The 22,051-nt window shown below is 40.2% G+C and overlaps 1 protein-coding gene across 2 annotated transcripts in view; it reads right to left on the bottom strand.

Moving 5' to 3' along the window:
* ephb1 (EPH receptor B1) overlaps positions 1-22,051 on the bottom strand; it is a 165,487-nt gene that overhangs the window by 81,862 nt on the left and 61,574 nt on the right. For both annotated transcript variants that reach the window (XM_075483458.1, XM_075483459.1), the window contains exon 3: positions 5,471-6,152. In XM_075483458.1, the coding sequence (XP_075339573.1) occupies positions 5,471-6,152 (682 nt within the window). The remainder of the gene's footprint in view (positions 1-5,470; positions 6,153-22,051) is intronic.

Raw genomic sequence — 22,051 nt, 5'->3', positions numbered from 1 at the left:
GTCATTAGAAACACTATGTTTGAGCCCGAAATTCAAAGAGTCTTTGTTTGGGTCACGCTCTTTCACCGCTGCTCTCTGTCGCCCCTCCAATTCAACCTATTGAAAGCCATGGAAACAAGAAGTCTTTCACTCTCTCCATTCATATAGCTTTTTCTCTGTCTCTTTCTCCCACTACTCTATTTTGTCCTCATCACACTGGTCTTCGCTGCCATAAGACTAATAGGAGCAGGAAGAGTCAGACGCTTACTTAATTGGGCTTCAAGGTGACTTAGTGGATGTTGATGCGTGTGTGTTTTGCTGTGTTGCGGTGAGTGCACATCGATGTCTCTGCAAATGAAGTAAACTCTGTGGAACAGAAGTAGACAAGGCCAAATGGGCTGGAATAAGCACTAATAGGTTATGGAGTCTCTGCAGGTCCTATCTGTCGGATCTTTTACACTTAGAAGAGACACACAAAGAGGTAATACAAACCCTATTCGAGCAGAAAACTGTTAAATTTGAAGTTTTACCCTCCATAGTCAAACTTTACAGCTTTGAATAAATAAGAATGATTCAGTGCTTGCTTGTGTTTCTTGAATTTGAAAGAATAACTTTATTATGTCTGTTGCATTTATCTATTTCCTTTCAGACAGAAAAATAAGCCTTCCATTTGAGGGTCATGATAATGAACCCTATAGGAGTATATATTAGGATTTATAAGGTTTTATACTAGGGTTAATAATGTGATAAACGTACCAGGGTCACCGCATTTAACATTTAAAAAAAGCACACATGGAGGAAGTAATATGTTTTTCTGAGTGTGTGTGCCCCATGATGGCAGCTATTAGACAGGAGTAAGGCAGCCATGATGAATCGGCACTTAGCCCAGAGAAGCGCACTTGCTCAATGGGCTGTGAATCTCCCGCTGCCGCTGTCAGCCTGCAGAATGTTAAATAAAGTTATTTGAATATTTGTAATATTAATGTGCCAGCATGTCAAAAGCCCACTGGAGTCTAACAGTGAGAGAAAATATGAGAAGATTCATATTGGTAGGTGGGTATATAGGACTGTTCCGGTAAAGTATTGTGTCTAGCCATACAAATATATGATCATGGATATTGTCTTGATTGAATGAATGGATGGATGGATGGATGGATGGATGGATGGATGGATGGATGGATGGATAGATGGGAGATGACATAGTGAATGAAATTAGTGACTGAATGTCTTATAGTATACCACACTGATCCAGTAGCAAAAACTATACTCCTCCCAGTTCAAAATCCTTTTTTTCCAGAAGAATGGTCTACTTGGGAAGCCACTTGCACAATGAAATAAAATGCAGGGCCAGTACAGGGCCTCCTAAAAGACTGTCATCTTTATATGCTTCACTTAGGAATTAATGAGGTAAAAAGAAATGATCTTCCCCATAGAGCAAAATTCAAAAGAGAAGAATTGGATCGTCCAACATTTTGAAGTCCTCTTAATAGTGTATCAATTAGACAGGCCTAACGTGAAGCAGTTTGTTCCACACCTGTCACTTCTTTAGAGTTTATACATCAGAATAATTGGCTTAACGCGGAGTTTTAATTCCTTCATGTATCAGAATACAAAGGTCTGAAAATGATAAATTATTACTTCAGCACATGATGTAAGGCGCACATAGTCAAGGTGTTTCTATCACTCAGTTAGCCGCAGACCACAACAACAGTTCGGAGAAGGTTTGATAAAACCATCAAATTGGTGTCTCTTGAGTTGAACAGGACACACACACACACACGACAAGACAAGCTTTGCATGGGCGGAGGTGGTGAGATGCTGTTTGGAGTGTCTCTGCTCGATTTAACTGGGAGGTGATAAAATATTTAGCAGATTGCTTACATTGCCGAGGGGGAGAGAGGGAAAGGAGGAGAGAGCAGGGCATACCCAAATGGCTCGTGTGGGAGTTGGGGAGCTGGTAATGGGGGTGGCATGCTGGCATCACCGCTACAGAGCACAACATCTCTACGTGCCCAGCTGACAGCAAGCAGCACACAAAGCACCATGCTACCTCGTCACTAATTAAAACATATAGATTAGAGAGCGTGCAATCGGGCACTGAGAGTTAAATGCACACAAACACACACAGTTCCAATTGAGAGGCATTTCTGCAGTGATAATAAATACATATTTAAGAAGAATGAGAATGTCATTTAAAAACAATATTTTCATAGCATTTGCCTATCACTGTGACCAGATAAACATCAATTGTATGCGCTTCTACAACATTGTTACAGATCTGGAGTGACTTCATGTTTTGTTACGTCTGGTAAAAAAAAAACAGATAAAAAAACTGACATTTGCAGTTAAAATGAATATGCTTCTGTTTTCTTGTCACAACAAGCTGAAACTCATCATTTCATCATTAGATGCCCAGCTAAGAAAATGTTTATGCCGTCTCAGCATCAGAGATGCAGTCTGAGGACAATTTTCTTATCGACCACTAAGTTGTAAAACAGCGTCTTTTAGCAGGAAAAGCATTGCTTCCACACTGCAATTTGGCTACAATGCATACCACTGTATATAAAATAAGTGACATGTTACCAGATTTGTTTATCATTGCTCAAAAGAAAAACTGCTTCTTCTCATTCTTCTGCAGCCCCTTCCCTTTTTCCAAGCAATAACTTTTCTTCACATTTGGGTAATTATGTCAGCTTAAAACTACTTGCTCTGAAATGTCTTTTGCTCCTGTTCATCTCTAATGGGCAATTACATGAGACCAAATATTGAGGCCTTGCTATTGCTGGTTGGATTGGTTGCCTGTGGTACTCAGCTTCCGCAAGCACTTTTAGGTTGAATTTCCCTCTTTAAGAAATGGATTACAAGTCCATGAAAGGAGACTGCATGGAAAATAAAAGCTTTGGATTGCTGTTATTGGAGAGGTCTCTCAGTGGAGATGAGAGGGAAACAGATTTCGTACACATCTGATTGAGCTGGTTATCAGAGAGAGAAATAGATAGAGCATCTGCTTCTTTACCTTAATCATGTGCTCTTTTTTTTTCTACAAGCCTGTGTGCAGGTTTGTAGCTTTGTACTGAGAATTAAGGTCAACCTACAGAGCATTTCAAAGATTTACACTATTGTCAGCTACATCTTAGCTAACAACTCCCTCTCTGCACAAGCTGTTTTTCATGCTTCCCATAATGTTAGACATCAAACTTAACTCAGAGGGAAGTCTACTTGCTGTATGTACTTCAAGAAGGAAGTCAGAGGGATTGTGGGCATTAGTGGAAATATATATGTCCAATTGAGCTCAGAGTCTTTGTAGCACAATATCTATCAGTGTCACGCCAAGAGACTCTTGTTTTTAGTTTTCATGTTTAGGTTATGTTTGTTTTTCAGTCCAGGTTTAGGTTTTTTTGTCATGCTTTAGTTTCCCTGCACTCTGTTTATTAGTTCACTCACTTCACCTGTGTTTTTTCCCTCAGCTGCACTCACTCCCCAATCACTCTCACTCCCTATTTAGTTTCCTGCCTCCCCTTTCAGTTTTGCCGGATCTTTGTTGTTGTTGGTTGATTGTCATGTTTGCCATCCATGTTCCACGAGCCCGGTCAAGCTAAGTATTTATTATCCATGCCATGTTAAGTCCTTTGTTTTGTTTTGTTTTTCCAAGTATTTATCAAGTCAAGTATTTTGAATCCGGCTCTGCCGCGCTTTTTGTTTTTACTTTGTTTTTGTGAATAAACCCGTTACCTTTTTTGAAAGTCCGCATCCGTGTCCTTCCTTCCACACCCTCATCCTGACAATCAGTGAATTGTGTGGACATGCTTTTGTGTGTTTTTAGTGTTTACAACAATGCCATCCAATGTAGGAGGCACAACAATCGTCCTCCCAACACACAAGAAATCCTTCTGGGGCGTTATATTCTTCAAGTGCTATGCAGTACTCACGTGTAAGATTTGGTCTAATAACAGAGGGGAAATTACATTTTTGTGGTGAAACATTAAAGATGAGGGGAAAAAAATAAAATACTGCAGCGGTAAGTTTTTCAAGACAACAAAAGGACAACTCCATTAAACCCAACCAATTTGATTCCATAGGAGGGACAGCCATGGCTATTTGGCTTGATGCATGAAATTCTTGTAATAAACTTTGCCTTTTAATCTTTAGAGAGCATCCATAAGTTACTTTAATCATAAGTAAGGTGAGATAAAGCCACAATATACTAAACAGCCTTGCCAAAAGGTTTATCATAGCTATTATAGTATCTTCACCTAAATCTCAGTGGACATTACTAACAGTGGTTTTATTGCACAAATTACATTTCATAAGGTTAGGAATAGAGAGTTATTCAGGTTCTAGTCATTCATCTGAAACATATCCCAGCAACATTATCACAGAGTGCTGTGCTTAAACTGCATTCGCTGATAGATAAAATAATATCTTAACAATTCATGTATCAGTGACTCACTTAACACAACCTGGTTAAACAAGCTTCCAAACAGAGATAATGAATATTAAGGTACACTGCACGGTAGCATAATATACACAAATTCAGAGGAATTTGTATATGATAATGACGTTTGTTGTTAAAATTAGATTAATAACAAATACTTTGTAACGACCTAACTAAAAGCAACCAACTTTTGCCATTTAATTTCAATTTGAAAGTCACTCAGTCTCAGCTAAGAAGTGTGTGTGTGTGTGTGTGTTTGTTTCTGTGTGCATGCATGTGGGTGTGTTTTACGCAGGATATAAAGCAATGCAAGGAGGATACAGTGGACACAGTCACGCACAGTGTGCTTTGTAGATATGCAGGACTCTTATATCTGTTTATTGATCAGAGCAGATGGGCGTCAATCAATCTTATCTGGGCTCCACACATTCACCAACAAACCTCCTGCGGCAGGCCAACCAATAACGCACCATACTGAGAGCCCCAAGCCACTCATATTATCGCCAGACACCTTGAGCAAATTTTCTGTATGTATGTGTGTGTGTGCTTGCGAGTCTGTCAAAATAACAAGGTAGAGCGCCTAAAGGTGCAGTAGAGGAGATACTGAAAAAGAGGGGAAGTAGTCGCTTGAACCAAAAAACCCCCACTGACCTTTGCTTTAGGTACAAGTATTTATCTATTCTTTAGAATTTTGTCTCCAGAGTCAAAACTCTCTAGCCGTCTGTGAAGTAGGTTGTACAAAGGGCTGGTATTCATCAAAGATTACGACTCAGTGCAAATGGGCCTTTTTAGTACTTTGGAGGTAGATTTGAACATAGAAAAGGGACAAGATGTTATGCACAGCAAAAAGCTTGAAAAATAATAAATGCAGCCTTTGCACTGATGTGGAAGATCTGTAATCCAAGGTACAGGATGTCTTGTTATATGCAAGCCTAAAATAGGGCAAATTCATGTCACATGTCCACGATGAATTGACTTAATATGAACGGTCCTTTAATTTGTAAGAGCGTGCAATGAAAAGCAAAGAATGTGTAATTCGGATAGTTTATTTCTTACCTCGGCAGACATTGCCATTGTCAGGTTCAAATCCTGCCTTGCAGGTGCAGCTTCCAATAGGAACCATCCATTCTCCGTCTCCATTGCAGTAGAGCTTTATAGGGACATCTACTTCCTCTGAATTGGGGATGCAGATCCCTCTGGCAATGACCAAGGAGGTGCTTTCAGCTCCTGTCAAAGTCTCTGGGAAGATTGCAAAGTTCTGGACCACACTTGGGCACTTCTTATAAAACACCCTGACTGACAGCAAAGACATGCAGGCTCCATAGTCCTGAAAAGCCAAATAGAAACCATTTTTGGATAGCGGACCAAAGCTGCGCACCTCTGTGTTGACCTTCATCAGCCGTCCGCCAAAGTCCACCTGTGAGAAACTTTCATCCGCAGCAATGGTGTCCACCTTGAGGTAAGGGGCCTCCATCCAGAATGCTGTGCCTTTGGTGGCAATGACAGCATCAGTTTCATAGTAGTACAAATTAAACGTCTCCTTGCAGGAGCCAGGGACGTTTGGGATGGAGCTGCAGTCACGCACAGTAAATCGTATCTCCACGTAGATGCGCTGTGCTCCATGGCGATCAATGAAGGTGGTGAGAAGCCAATTATTTTGACTTGGCTCGAAGACATTACACACCTGGTAGGTCCGGATGGTGTTGAGGTTCTCATCATAGCCACTCACTTCTTCCCACTATAGAGGGAGAAAGAAGGGGAGAAGATCGCACATGGCTGATTAGTAATCATCAGTGAGGAGGCTGTTGTGTGTGTGTTGTTTTTTTAACGTATTTCTTTATAAAAAATTTTTTGGAAGAGAGTGTTAATATTGGCAAAAAATTTGTACACATATTGCGGTCCTCTCCAAAGCACTAAATACGAGGCTTCTTCCTGGATTAACAATAAAAAAACCACCAGCCTATTGAGCTACGGGGCTTATTCATCCTTTGAGAATACACAAATGTCCTCCTTTTTGGAATAATAAACGACTGCCTGAGTGCGGCAACAGCAAAACACCACTTTATCGTCTTGTTCTCTAAATACGCTCACAGCTGTAGAATGTGTGCTCGCACTGTACAAGCAGAAACTGAGTAATTACTCTGGATGCAACGCTATTTGCAATCCACGCCAAATGTTGCTCGGCACTGAGTCGATGCATTAAAAAATATGGTGTGTAACAAATTTAAGATTATGCACTGCTGAAGCATAATTAGACAGACGTGCACGACGTGGCAGCCAAGAGTCAGTCTGATGGAAAGGCATTTGTGTGGAGACTGAGCGGAAGTACGCTGCGGGCCATCTCTTGCAGGTGTGACCCAGAAAGCTTGTTGGATGAGCATCAGAAAGCCTTTAGGGAATTAACTGAGTGATGATGAGATGATCAAAATGTGCTATTAACCTTTGGCTGAAATCACAGAGAATTGAGGAAAAAAAACAAAAAACGCTTGCATTTACGTTAAAAACTTTTGCCCAATTTTCACTAAAGTTGTCTCAGCTTAAATCGCTCAAGACTTTTAATCTTTGGCAGAGCACACAGAAAAAAAAAAAAAAAATCAAAAAAAGGAAATCATTATTGTATGTGCTGTGACTATCCCACTTAAACCATTTTTCCAACGTCCTTTTTTCTCAGATCACTTTCTCCCTGTGCAGTAACGCTGTTTTTTTATGCTCCTACATGCTGCAAACGGCTTGGATAAGAGATTTATTTCTAAATTCTCCAACACCAATGATCCAAACAGCTTTAGGCGAGAAGTTAATGAGGTCTATAGTGGACTGAGTGGGCCTCCAGTCAGTTCATGTTTCCTGTCTGCATATATCTCTTGGTGCTTCCCACTTCTTCTGACCTTTAAAGCTCCTGCCGCTCAATCAGGCTTAATGGTGAGGGCAAGATATCAGCTCTTCACACATAGCCCCAAGAACCAGTCAAGCCATGGTCAGAAAACTTGCTAGATGAGTCCATAACATGATATTAGACAAGAGATACAGGACAAATGTGCGACATCAAATTTCAGTGTAGATGATTAAACCGTCTGGTGAAAGGAGCACGTGGAGAAAAACAAGAAGGTTTGGGTCTAGTGAGGGCATGTAGAGGGTGGAGTGGGAAGGCACATGATGAACAGTGAAACTGCTGACATGATAAATGAGTTTACAGAAATCAGAGGTGCAAATTAAAGCCTTTTTTCACTGCTGCTCCCTCTGTGCCCACTTCACTCTCCTCTCCTCCCCTCTTCCCTTTCCGCTCTCCTCTCCGTCTCTGCTCTGTAATGACCATTCATCAGCATTACAGGAACCTGTCCCTTTCAGCACTGCCTGTTCATTAATACAGCCAGCCCTAGGCTCCTCTGCGCCCGTCTGCTCTGGTCTAGGAGGGGGTCCTCACTGCCTCTCGTCTAGCCAAATGACCACCATCTTTCACGCCAGCGAGGCGCCCGAGGCATCTCCGATACAGTCCATCCAGATTCTGTCTGGGAATTCATTGGCTCATATGATAATGAACTACAGTTTTAATTCATTTAATTTTTTTTCTATCATATCCTGAATAGACATTCAGTATCACAATTTGTCAAAGAAAAACAAAACTATTACATCTGCATTGCTTAGTTAAAAGAAATCAAAACTTTGAGACATAGTTTCCTCTTTCAGCATTTTCCATTCATATGATGTTGACATCTGTGTGCTTGGAGAGAGCAGTGTTTAGAATCTGATAGTTTACCGACAACAAATTGATTTGCTAGCTCTTGTTTTGCTGCCAGGAGCTTGAGGCTACATGCAACATTTCTGCTTGCGCAGGTCCAAAACATTTGATTGCTGTGAGATTTGACACTGCTCACAATTAAAACCCATGTAACACCTACATTTAAACAGCAAGGACAGTATCTTCCTACTTTCAGCCTCACATACAGTGACATATGATGTCACTCTACCTGGACATAGTTTCTTTTTCATTGCTTTTTACCCTGGACTCTTTACATCATTTAAACCAAATCCAACTCTGTGACATCTCTCTCTGACCTGAGAGAAGAGAGGGCACATCACCAGTGCCCTTAACAGTAATGGACTTTTCTGTTCTTTGCATCAGTTACTTTAATAATTTGTGTATAAAACAACCCAAGTTCCTCAGTGTGTACATACTGTTCGTACCCATTTAGGACCCAAGCGCAGTTGTATGTTTCTAGTTACAATCTTTTTCTTAAAATGCCAAGATGAACAAGGTGTGGCGGAGAAACAGAGAGTTTTTCCTGTGGTAGATTGCCAAAAAGTTAATATGGTCTCTGAATGGCACATTAGTAAAACACCAGGGACTAGAAGAGGATGTGGGTTACATAATGTCGAACAAAGAATTTGGTGCAGCAGGAAGAAGCTTTGGCAGACATCATCTCGCATCCCTTAACAAAGTCTTTTATGTGTCTGCAAAGTTCTTTTTCTGATCATTTTACTTCACACATTTTCGCATCAATCTGTCTTCATTTCATCACTGACATTTTCACAGAAATGTTTTAGAAAGCTAAAACATCTGACGAATAGTGAAAGCCTCTTTACACAAGACTAATTTGGAAGCCAACTAAACCTACCCACTGGCTCCACTACCATAGCTCTGCTTTAATCAGATGTGTAGGAGACACTTCTTCCCTGCTCCCGATCGCCCAATGTTGCCATTGTGTGTGTCATTATAGATGCTCCCTTTTATGGGCAGTAGCGAGGAGTCGGAGGAGTTATGGATTCACGAAGCACTTAATGTTGTGTTAATGACCAGTCGCAGCTAACCAAGCTCAGGAAGGGAGGGTGGAGTAAAGGAAAAGAGACAGAGTGATTAATAAAAAAAGAATACAAGATGATATATTCAGGCTGCTGTTGTCCTTCCCACAGCCTCAGCTCACTGGTATCGAGCCACTCTGACCTCATAAAGACCATTCATCACAATGATCTCTTGCCATTACCCTCAAAGACTAAAATAACAAAGGGCAGCTCAGATGGCCACGGTCTAGCTCTGGAGGACTGTAGCATCCAACACTGAGCTGGAAACTGGCAGAGCCCCACAACTGGGAGGACTGACCTATTAGAACATAAATGAAACAACTATGGAAAATAACAGGCTCAATGGCCTGGACTGACGAGTTATTTGGAGAAGGCAGGGTAGGAGCAGGTATGAGCAGGTACGAAACCCTGCTGAATACAGAGGAAACTCGGATCATTACAAAGGTTCCTGGATTTCTTTTCCCCATTTCTGTTCCTGACGATTGCCTTATGGCCTGTCAGGGCAAATTCAGCAGATCAACTGGTTGGATTGGTTAAAGACGAGGCTTAAAATTGCTACAAGTTGTTTAGATCCATTCACACAGTTCAGCATTAGGAATCAATAGTCGGCAGATGTCCATATGAGAAGCAGATTTTCTCTAGAGTATTACATATCTCATCGCTATTAGGCCTTGGGGGGGCGGGGGGTTAGTAATTTCTTCAACACCCACCGGTCTTCACTGGTCTCTTCCAATGACCCTTTGTTGGTTTTTGACCACATTACATAAACATGCTGTAGCTTTCCGTGTTGCATATACTTAATCCTCACGTTTCCTCAGACAATTTCAGAGTAATTCAAGTGAGTTCACAAACCATCTTTAATTATACCCCAAGTCAAAACATAAAGTAGAAGCTGGTCTGGTTTTCACTCTGACTGAACTACATGAGCACAAAGACGAGATTTGACCACTTACCGCCCATCATTCAACCTCAGCTAATTCACATGAGAGGTACACCTAAATAAAGAAGTTTCTTTTCGGACGATCTTTAACCTCCAGTCAGCTGTCTGATCCTCAATGGAGTTGCACTCCCAGACAGCTTTTCAAATCCATCAGCACCAGTTAATTCAGCTACATGCTGAGGCAAACTGAACACAGATGGGTGATGAGCAGCAACATTTCCACATTTGAAGCACCACTGCTTAGAAAGGTCTACAAAATGCCACTGCAGATAGCAATCCAGAGTCTGATAGCTGTTTCTTGAATGGTCTCTTTTCTTGATTCTCTCTATCTATCTATCTATCTATCTATCTATCTATCTGGTTAAAGACCCTGACTTTGAATTTGACCTCTAAAGGAATATAATGCTTTGTTTGAAGGTATAAATCTGAGAGGAATCGCCAGCATAGTTAAGAGCACTTCCAAACCAAAAATGGTCACTTCATCAATCACAGCGCAACTAAAACATGGGGATGGATTCAAGCTCGAGATTGTTTTCAGGCTTAGGATCTACATTTCAATAATTAGCCTATTTGTTATTCATGACAGCCCAACATTGTTCGGGAGAGTATACCTTCACAAAAGCCCTTCGTTTACATAATTAGGCATGAATATATCTATACTTAAAGAGCCAGATTTTGAAAAAAAGATAGAAGAAAAGAAATGCACATGTGGAGGTGAAACTCACATTGACAGATTTGAAATGGTCAAGGTCTTAGAAGGACAGGGGATTATAGGTGGACATGGAAAGCTGATATAGGGATTGAACTCTTTGTGCCCCTGCTAAAAAAAAAAAAAAAAAAAAAGCCCTTCTCAATTTTCCAAAGCTCTGTGCTAACAGTAATCACAAGCCAGATAGCTCTTCTTTTTTCCCTTTCTTTCCAAAGGCTGTTTCAAATCTTTCAGAGTTAATGAGGATATTTGCATTTCAACCTTTAGGTCTGATCCTTGAAGTCGATGGACATGCCATACAAAGCAAAAGTTGGTTTGCTTTGGTACAATAACCACTGCTTCATTCACTTTCTTTCCCCAACAAACTTTTGAAACACATGTTCATAGTCTGTTGTAAAATCCATTACATACACACACAAAGACACGCATGTGACAGACACACACATATATCAGAGGGCAGCCTGTAAAATATGCAGTGGCATGATTGCTATTATCATTTGTGATCAGCTGTGTTATTGAATGAATGCTGCTGTCAGGACTGTTGCATAGGAATGATTATTTTGCAGGGCATCTAAGACCTAGTTCCGCCTGGCTGGATGTGATGGATGGGGAGGAAATGGTGATGTCTGAAACACTCCAGGTCCTGCCAGATCTAAGCCACTCTATAATTACAGTCACACAGTTTGTCTGTGCCCAAGTAGAGTTCTGTTCATTCGGCTGGATGCAGCAAAATGAGTCTCATTAAAGCTCTGCCCCACCACCACACCCATACCCTGATCAATACATTTGTAGCACAGACTTCTGGGTGACCGTCACAATCATGTGTATAAACAGTCATACAAGTCTTTTTTTGGCAACATTTTTCTATTTTGTGACTTTGATGCAAAATCTGATCCAACTGGGTTCATACTGTGACAGTGATATGCTGTACTGATATATTTGGCACGTTTTGTACTCTTAGATAACTTTGGTTAGGCTTTTTTTCTTCAGGCATCCTGAAAGTGACATCGTGATGCACCATTAAAGTGAGCAATCTGTACCCTTGCTTTTATATTATATGATAATTTTTTAGCATTATTACTTGCATTTTCATTTAGGAGTCAGTTTCTTGAAAGGAGCAACAATCTGTTGGGCTTTAAATGACGTTAGAAGAACAGTTCGGAAACACAAGACAATCTTCTACGGTTACAATTTCAGACTGAAATAAAACGGTTGTAAATATGAATATAGAAAGATTCAGAAAAGCAGAATTCAAAGAGACTGGTTGGTGGTGGAGCAATTACAAGGTTGCTTGATGTGGAAACACAGAGACAAAAGTATTATGCATCTATGAATGCTTTGAATACAAAGGAATAAGCATGAAGGAATTTGCAACATTTTTTCTTTTGAAAATTGCAGTAAACACTGCTGCTGGAATTACAGAATTTTGACTGTATTTGTTTTGAGATAATGTGATTTGTGATCTCTGGTCCCAAAGATTAGATTAAATCGAGAGGAAATATCTTATCCAGTGGAAAACTCTTTTACCAGAAAGTTTGACAGTACAAACCAAGGAAAGATGTCATTCTGGCAGCTCTGTGAGTGATAACTATTAAACCAACTAGTTTTAAAATATTCTTTCCAAATCATTGTAAAATGTGCCACTTAGGAACTAATGACCAAGCAGAAGAAAGAAAAAAAATTGGGGTTTTTACAATTTAAAAATTACATTTAAAGGACATAAACAAAACTAATGGACTGGAATAAAAAAGAGAACTGTTTCCTGGAGACCTAGATCTTATAATCCACCTGGTAACACCCACTCAGGTAACTTCAGAGAAACAATGCGGCTGACACTGCCTCAGCAGGGGTTTCTGTTACCAGTAGCAACATCACCTTGGGTAATCCAGTGAAAGGCCGAAGCTGCTTGTTTTGTTTCTTTCGGATGGCCCCTGCGACCTTATAAGTCCATTGTGGATGATGATGAGCAAGAAGAGTAAATAATTCACCCTCAACATGTACATCGAGTACATGGAAAACTAGAATTGTTCTCTGATGAATTAGCAAGTATGTACACACCAAAATAAAAGAAGGAAAACAGAGGAATAAGTCTTAAAGTAGAGCGAGACAGCCAAGACAGTGAGCAATTTACAAAGAGAGCTGATGGAATATAAAGAGTGGCAGTTTTAATAATTTACAATTGGCAAGAGGAATAAGGATGATGTACAGAAATGGAATGTGATAAGACATGGGACAGGAGTGAGAAAAATGCAAAAAAATGAGAGAAGGAGGGAAAAGCGCCATAGTGACACCTTTCAAGGTCAGACAGCCTCATACTTCAGGCAGAAAGACACAAAGACGATGGATGGAGGCGTGGGTCTGAGGCTGACGGTTAGGTAGAACAAAAAGGGAGTTGGAGTTTTAAGACTAGACAAACCAAAGTAAAGAGAAGCAGTTCTAGGTGAGAAGATGGAAGTATTTACTGCCATTTCAGCCAACTCTGTAGGACTGCTGAAAAAGCAGGTACTGCACAGGTACTGTTACAGACACACAATCCCTCCCACACACATAAGCTGAATTCACCCTCCAGCCACTCCTCCACACGCCTCCAAACTCATATACAATTAAGGATAGACTAATTGCACTCTTCTTTTTCAACCTAGCTCCGTCACTCTGTTCTTTATTTATTCTTTCACAAAAATTCCCTCGTCTCCTCACACTGAAATATGGAGTGGGATCCTGTTGGAAGGAAATCAATAGTCGAGGTAGCCATTTGTTAATTAATTTTGAGGGGAAAGAAGTAAATGGTGAAAAATGACAAAATGGCAAAATATCAGAGGAAAGTAGCAGACAGTTTGAAACCAGCTTGATTAGCATGAAAATATAATCCGTCTCTGTGTGGCACACCTACAGTTATGTTTTGCTTTTTCTGTAACTACAGAGAGATGCTGCCGTGTTGATTTGTATAGTAAAGAAAGTCAAGACATAAAAATCCACACACGTATTAACTCAAATGATAGAAAGCCGTGGGGATCCAATGTCACTTTTCCACTGCATTATATAGCTCAAGTTGACATGCAGTGCTTTTAGTACCGGAAAACTTTTCTCTACTTCTGAATAAGAGCAGCTGATTATATTCCAGCCAACGGGACGTAAAACGGGATACTAAACTTCCAATTTCAGAGTAGACATAACAACCACGAGTTCCAGAGCTGGAGTGATGGACAGAGAAAAAAATGATACAGTTGTAAATCTGTAGTCTCAGTTTTTATACACTGCTCTCACTCAAAATCCACACACATAAAAATGTTAACTGTCTGCACAGAACTGCAACAAAGTTATTTTTTCAAGGAAACCAAAAGGAATGCATGCAGGACGTAAACGCATGCAGGACGTAAACAGATGCACCAGTTGGTTTCTTATACAGAACTGTATGGAAAGTCTACGTTGGAAATGAATGAGGAAAAAGTTGATTGGATGAACCATCTGTTCATAACCATCTCAAGTGGACCTTGTTATTGGAGCTGGGGGGTGAAGAAATGTACTCATTTTAAAACACATTTGAATGTTTACAAGAATCGTTCACGATTGTCTGAGTGACAGACCATAATCAAGAGTTTTCAATCTTTGCAAAATTCTAATATAAAATTGTCAATTTTCTTGTCTCTGCAGAACTAAAGATGAAACAGTGGTGATATTATGTAGTTTCAATGTTATACAGATTTTAGTGATGAGTGCTGTGGCAAAGAAAGAGCAGAACAGCAAATAACAAAAAAAAATGCACCACATCTTTTGAGAGCGAATGTCAAGACACTTCTGAATTTCCTGGACTGCAAGAACTTAGATAAGATACAAGTGGTGTGTAAAATCTACCTTTCAGAGATAATAATACAATGAATATGAGGAACCATGTTAACTGTTTTGTCCCTGACCAAATATCTGCAACATGAGGGAACACAGCCAGCCCGACAAACCAGCAGTAATTGAGAACATGCCATTGACTCTGACCTCCAACTAGGTGAAAAGGAAGAAAATTACCACATCTGTGGCCAATGTTGTAGGATCTACGGCCTTATATTCTCCTAATTGAAAGTTATGAAGAACTGGGTTTTACCAGCTGCTGAAGACCTTGGAGCCACAGTAGTCTCTCATGACAAACTTCCCTTCACAGAAACGACTGTACCTGCGCTCTGCGGTCAAACTGTAGCCCATAAAAAGGACTGGGCAAGCAAAGCTAGTTCAGCTGGCATTTCATGTGATTTGTGGACTTCTGGAGCAACTAACTTATAAGTAACAACAACGTATGTACAAGTCTGCTACTGAAAAGATGCAGCCAAAAAACACTGAAAATCGCTACTCTACAAATTCTACATTACTCACTACTCAGATTTTAAAACTCTCATTGATCTAATTGCTTGTTTTCATACATGAAAATGTAGTTTTATGAAGTCATATATCATTGTGTGGATGCACTATTATCAAGCTGCACCTATGGATTCATTGAGTCTTAAACAGGTTAATTATAAGCAAAACTAATCTTAAAGGAGAACTGCGGTATTTTCAACATTAAAGGGGAACTCCGGGGCATTTGAAGCGCATTTCCATTGCTAGAGGTTGTCAAATACTGACGGTAGGACACAGACCGGTGCAAATCGGCGCTCCCTGTGTGGAGATAGCGCTGTTTGCGCAGCCTGTCATGCTAACCAAATACGTGGTGGCTAAGGGGCAAGAGCTAAACCTTCCACGTAAAACAACAACTTGCACACTGCAGAAACGTCACACCACTTTATAAACCATCCGACAATAAAGTCACAAGCCTTACCATCAAAACCATATGCATGGTTCTCACATTATTGGCATGGGGACGTTACAAAACAACTTTATAAACAGCATGTCACTTACCTCTTGTCGGTAGGCGCGCGCATGTGAAAGCCCAAAAGAGTCAATTGACGATAATCCCATATACAAAACAATTATCTTTAGAAAAACTGCGTTCAAGTATTTAAAACATTACAACAATACATGCCCAGTAATATTGTTGTAATGTTTTAAATACTTGAACGCAGTTTTTCTAGAGAAGATAATTGTTTTGTATATGGGATTATCGTCAATTGACTCTTTTGGGCTTTCACATGCGCGAGCCTACCGACAAGAGGTAAGTGACATGCTGTTTATAAAGTTGTTTTGTAACGTCCCCATGCCAGTAATGTGAGAACCATGCATATGGTTTTGATGGTAAGGCTTGTGACTTTATTGTTGGATGGTTTATAAAGTGGTGTGACGTTTCTGCAGTGTGCAAGTTGTTGTTTTACGTGGAAGGTTTAGCTCTTGCCCCTTAGCCACCACGTATTTGGTTAGCATGACAGGCTGCGCAAACAGCGCAATCGCCGCACAGGGAGCGCCGATTTGCACCGGTCTGTGTCCTACCGTCAGTATTTGACAACCTCTAGCAATGGAAATGCGCTTCAAATGCCCCGGAGTTCCCCTTTAAGCCTCTTTTCTGAGTCGTCTGCAATGTTTTAGAACCCCCCTCACCGCTTTTTTGATGTTTACTGCTGTCTCCGGTATTTGCCTAATTTTGATTCATCTCAACCTGCTTCAGAATGGCAAGTCATGTGCATGTCCAAAAAGGTCCGTAAAAGCACCATAAACGTCCGTTTTCAAAATCATCAACTGAACGGAGTGGTTACTGGTGTGCACTGGTAATCCATATCAAATTTTGTTGCGAAAAGTTGCTTCTGTCGTGTTTTATTTGGCAGCTCGTTCATGCTCGAACTATTTTCTTAGCTACCTCACAGCCGTGGATAAACTTCCGCTCAGCAGTTGAATCTGACTTGCTATACTCCACACCACTTGATGGCGCCATTGATGGCGATTGTTCATTGTCCTTCGGCACGTAATCGGCACGTAATCGGAGTAATATCAACGAACATCCAGTCTTCAATAGAACTCAATGGGATTTACAAAATGTCAAATAAAACACGACAGAAGAAACTTTTCGCAACAAAATTTGATATGGATTACCAGTGCACACCGGTAACCACTCCGGTGAGTTAATGATTTTGAAAACGGACGTTTATGGTGCTTTTACGGACCTTTTTGGACATGCGCATGACTTGCCATTCTGAAGCAGGTTGAGTTGAATCAAAATTAGGCAAATACCGGAGACAGCAGTAAACATCAAAAAAGCGGTGAGGGGGGTTCTAAAACATTGCAGACGACTCAGAAAAGAGGCTTAATGTTGAAAATACTGCAGTTATCCTTTAAGACCAGTAAAGCTTCACATCTCTATTTGAACCACCTTGGTAGAGGTGTGAAAACATATTTTCTAACAAGAAACACCTAAATGTTGTTAATTGCCTCTCTTTCAGTGAAGAAAAACTCTCAACTACCAAAATAAGTGATGCTACAGCAGTATGCACTCCAACATCACTTATAACTGCCATCATACCCGAAACCCACTCATTGCTGCCAGAGTAAGAAAATGGTTGATTTGAAGAACTGAGCCTCTCATGATTGTTTTTTTGCATGTCTCAGGAGGATCCAAACTATTTCAGAAGTTTAGCAATGTAGCAGATACATCACTGATATGCCTCCACGTAACCGTCTCTAAGACTAGTCCACAATCATAAAAAGTCGAGTTGAGCCGTACCAAACAGAGAAATAACGGCATCTGTGTTTCGTCGTTGTACCTTTCATGTCTAGGTATAAAAATCAGAGCAAATCCAGGTGTCTGGCTATGCCCTGATTTAAACAAAGATATTATGGAGGTAAAATAAAACAGGGGTCACTGATATGACGATATGGTATGTGTGCGTGCATTTGAAAATATGTGGATAGACATTTCTCATACATGTAGATTATATACTTGGTCATTTCATTCATGCACAGGTGTGCACATTCCATCAGGGAATAAGTTTTAGTTCTGTGTGTGGACAGCCACATGGGTATAAGTGCAGATAACAAAAGCACTCTTCTCAAGTGGCCTCCACAGCTCAGCCAGCATGACTCACTGCCGCTAGCTCGAGCTCTGTGGGTTCAGAGTTCGCCTCCATCCCTCATTCTAACTCCCTCTCAATCTCTTGTCGTTTTTTCTCTTTCTGACTCTTAGTATCTAAGTTCAATAAAAGGCCCTTATTACTTCTCATTTGCCTTTTTCTCTTTTTCTCTTTTTTTTTTTTAAATTTTATTCAATTTACTTCTCCCTCCTGTGCTCTCTTATCTCCTTTGAGCCAATTAATGTCTCGGAAATAGGTAATTGAAGCAATCAAAAAACACAATATTTCTAATAAATTGAACAGTTAAAATACCAGCTTACATTAAATTCATGAATAACTATTTATTTGCTTGCCATATTTTGAATCAGTTCTTTCAATCCTTATTTCACTGTAATTAAGTTAGAATGTGACATACTCCCTGTGCCACTGAACTAAAGTAGGTGAAGAAAATGGATGAATAAGCGTTACTGTGGGGAATTGGCATTTGGACTTTCAATAAATAAATAAAGTATTCTGTTTCTATTCTATTTTCACTTGATTTCCCAAGCAAAGACTTATCTCTTTGATTCCTTTAAAGTCACAGACTGGATTTGGTCATCCTCATTAAAAAGATGAGGCGTATATCTGTACAAGTTCAGATCTCTCTTTTATTTCTTCAATGTTGCCACTGTGCTTACTTTTTTGCCCTCCATCTCCCTCTGACTTACTACTGAAGTCCTAAGCCTCCTCTTGCTCTTTTTAATTTTCCTCAGTTTACATAATCCCTCCTGTGGTGGTTTATGCTGGTTGAGCCCCTGCCTGTCTGTCTTTCAGAGTATGAATAATTGAGGTGTATTGAGTTTGGTCAGCAGATGGTGAGATGGCTGTTATAGATCTATCTGTGCTCTTTCTCAGCACACAGACATTGAGTGACACCTGTCCCGGCTAAGATCGAAAGGAGCTCTGCTGAAACACAGAAGACAGCGAGGAGAAATAGGCAGGGAACACCCAGAAAAGCATCTCTAAAAGCACCCCTCATATTTAGCTGCAAATTGACAACAACACTCCCAACTCCCTTGAATGTATGCTTGAGCACATACAAGAACACACGTCGAAACATGATGGAGAGTAAATACAAACATGTCAGGGTAACATCCATTCCATCTTTTAATCCACCTGCTGCAACCAACACAGAGGCAGTTCCAAAATCTATTGGGCCATTTTTAAACCAAAAATGTGGATACACCCACTAAAATAAGCTGAGTAAAGTCCTTCCCATTGCTATCCTCAGTACATTGAGGCCTACAATGTATTCAAAACAGTCCAGTAGCTAGCCTAAAACTACCTCCAAGGGGCCAAGCTATAACTGCAACCACATGAAGATATGACATTACATTGTATCCTATGTGTTGCATTGGACAGTGATTTCAGATAAACATGACTATCTGAAATAATAAGACTAATAAGACGGATTGCTGATAAAGACTGAGACAGATAACCCGATAACTCGTTGTCAAGTTAGATCCACTACTCTCACCTTTGTTTTCCTCCATGAGTTTTTGCTGCCAGAGCCTCGATCTGAGATGTTACGGCCTGTGAACGTTCAACAGATCATGCTATTCTCATTCTAGAGTGAGAAAGATAATTCACAAGTGGAAAACATCAAGACAGCTGATAATCCAAGCAGAAGTGGATGTCCCAGCTAGCTCTCCCCAAAGGCAGACAAGTGCAATGCTCCACAAAAAAAAGGAAGCTACATCTTACAGAATTCTGGACCAATGTCTTTTGGACAGTCAAGACCTAATTGGAGATGTTTGACCAGCAGCATGTTTGGCAGAAAACAAACACAATGTATCAGCACAAACATCTCAGACCAACTGCCATTCATGGCAGTGGAAGGAACTAAGGATGCAACGATTCCGATACTGGTATCGGGGCGATACTATTCTAATATACTCGTACTCGTACTCGTTAAAGTTAACCGATGCCATGAACCAATACCAATTTATTGCATGAAGATCGCGATCAGAGGGTGGCTTGTCATTTTTGTTGGATTTTTTTAGATTGGCGGCTAGGGGAAATGTCGAGCTAATCAGGGACAGTGTGGTTAGATTACCAGATCCAAGTATCGGTATCGTATCGGTTTGAAAAAAAGTGGTATCACTGCATCCCTACTTAGAACTGAAAGCAGGTGTACTTTTTTTTCACACGATTGGGACTGTTAACTTAAACAAATTAGACAATGTGTGTCCAATTGTCTCCATTAAGTCCTGTCATCAGATTAACATGGTTTGTGTCCTTTTGCGTTTGGTGAAACTGACCAAGAGGTATTTGTCAGATGATATGTATTGTTAGGATAGAAATAAACCAAACACTTACACTTGGTAAACAGCAGATTTTTGTAAAGAAATACGAGTCATATAAAAACACATAACTCACCTCACCGGTGCCATCTTTCATCCTTTAAATGCTGTCTGCCAAACTGGTGAAGAAGGTTTTTTGACTTAGTTGTGTTTCTGTCTATGTTTGTGTATCTTTTTAAGTCCACGAGGTCTAAGAGCCTGTCCCTGTCCTTTGCATGCCCACGTTTATCAAAATTATCCACATCCCTCTCTCTAAACTTGCCCTGCTCACGATACATCTCCCCCCAGAGCTCCTTACAATCCCAGCAACTTAGACCATTTTGTGCCCCTTACAACAATGCCTGTCATGCTGCAGCCACTGCCCCCCACTGGCAGCATTCATGTTTTGTTTTTTTTCTACAATCACACACTGGTGAACAGAGGCGGCTCCTGACATTTTTTTTAGGTAGTGCAATTTCCAGTCTGTGAAAGCTGCATCAGAGTGTGCTGTGCGAAGCTGAACCGATTGCACTGATGCAAACCTGTTATGTTCCCACACAGGAAATAAAATGTCCAAAATCGTCCAGAAACTTCTTGTCTTCCTTAAATAAACACAACGCAGAGTCGAGGGGTTATTTGGTCTTCCAAATAACCAAAGTGACTGCAATTTCCCCCGTTATGTCCATAAGTACCATAAAAGTCCATAGGACTGAGGTATATTTGTCTAGGTAGCATAATTTATTGTAATAATTTTAAATAATTTTTTGTTATTTTTTGCATAATTTGCCAATCAGTTAATATTACACCTTAACCATTATTTATTTATTTTCCTCATATTGTTCCAGGATTCTATGAAATAAGTAAACACATAAGCTCTTAATGATAAGATTCATTCAATTTTCATTCTAAAGAATGTAATTAAAATGACAACATATAAATCCAAGTCAAGTGTTTATTGAAGTTTTGGAAAATATGACTTAGAAAAGCATAACCAGTTGTCAAACATGGTTAAGTGCAGCTTACTTATGTGAGATTTCTCTCTTTTTTAAATATAATACTGCACCGTTAACAATGAATGTGTCATTATACATTCTGCTATCATTGTCAACATTATATAAAAGATTTAAATCATTACAAGTCAATGATTGAGCACAAAAGGTTAAGTTAATTAGCTACATCAAATACTACCTGGAAAAATAGCAGGGTTGGTGGAGCCCTGGATTTCATCTTTGCCTCGGAAGGCGAGCCCGAAAATCCTGCAAAATTCTTCCAAACTTCCTTCTCCGCATTAGTACGACGACTAAAGGGTACTTCTGTCAGAAACACTACCGTATTGTTGCACTCGACACTCGCCATCTTCTTCATAGAATGTTTTTTTTTTTTTTTTCTTTATTGAAAACCACAATGTTACAACAACAAGTAGAATGTTCATGGTCCCGCGCAACAGACATATGACGAAAGCACGTTGTGCGTCGTTTGTGAGAGCACATAAACCCTCATAGAAAATGCATTGGGAGCATGATTTTTGAAAAAAACCGAGGTCCCATTCATGTCAATGGGAGCTTCCTGGTGCAAATTCGACCCTGACAGAAATCGCACAAAATGGGCGTAGCAACACCAGGCGCGACCTTAATCTGATTGGACAATGACATATACAACCAGTTTGCCTACAGTAGATCAGTCCCGCCTTAGCAACTAGATTAAAAAAAACAAAAAAACAAAAAACTCTGTGTTTGGTAGTGCGTCGCACAAATCGCCCCTATGGAGGAGCCGCCACTGCTGGTGAACATACTGGGAATCATACTGCTGTCCACTCCACCAGTAGGGCCATGCACACACACACACAGAACAGTTTGTTACCAGACTACGTGGTTGTGTGATTTCTTTTCCTTT

Source organism: Odontesthes bonariensis, chromosome 14, assembly GCF_027942865.1.
Source record: "Odontesthes bonariensis isolate fOdoBon6 chromosome 14, fOdoBon6.hap1, whole genome shotgun sequence".
In the NCBI taxonomy this organism is placed as follows: Eukaryota; Metazoa; Chordata; class Actinopteri; order Atheriniformes; family Atherinopsidae; genus Odontesthes; species Odontesthes bonariensis.
The sequence above is the reverse complement of the archived record's forward strand: the minus strand, read 5'-3'. Positions and strand labels throughout refer to the sequence as shown.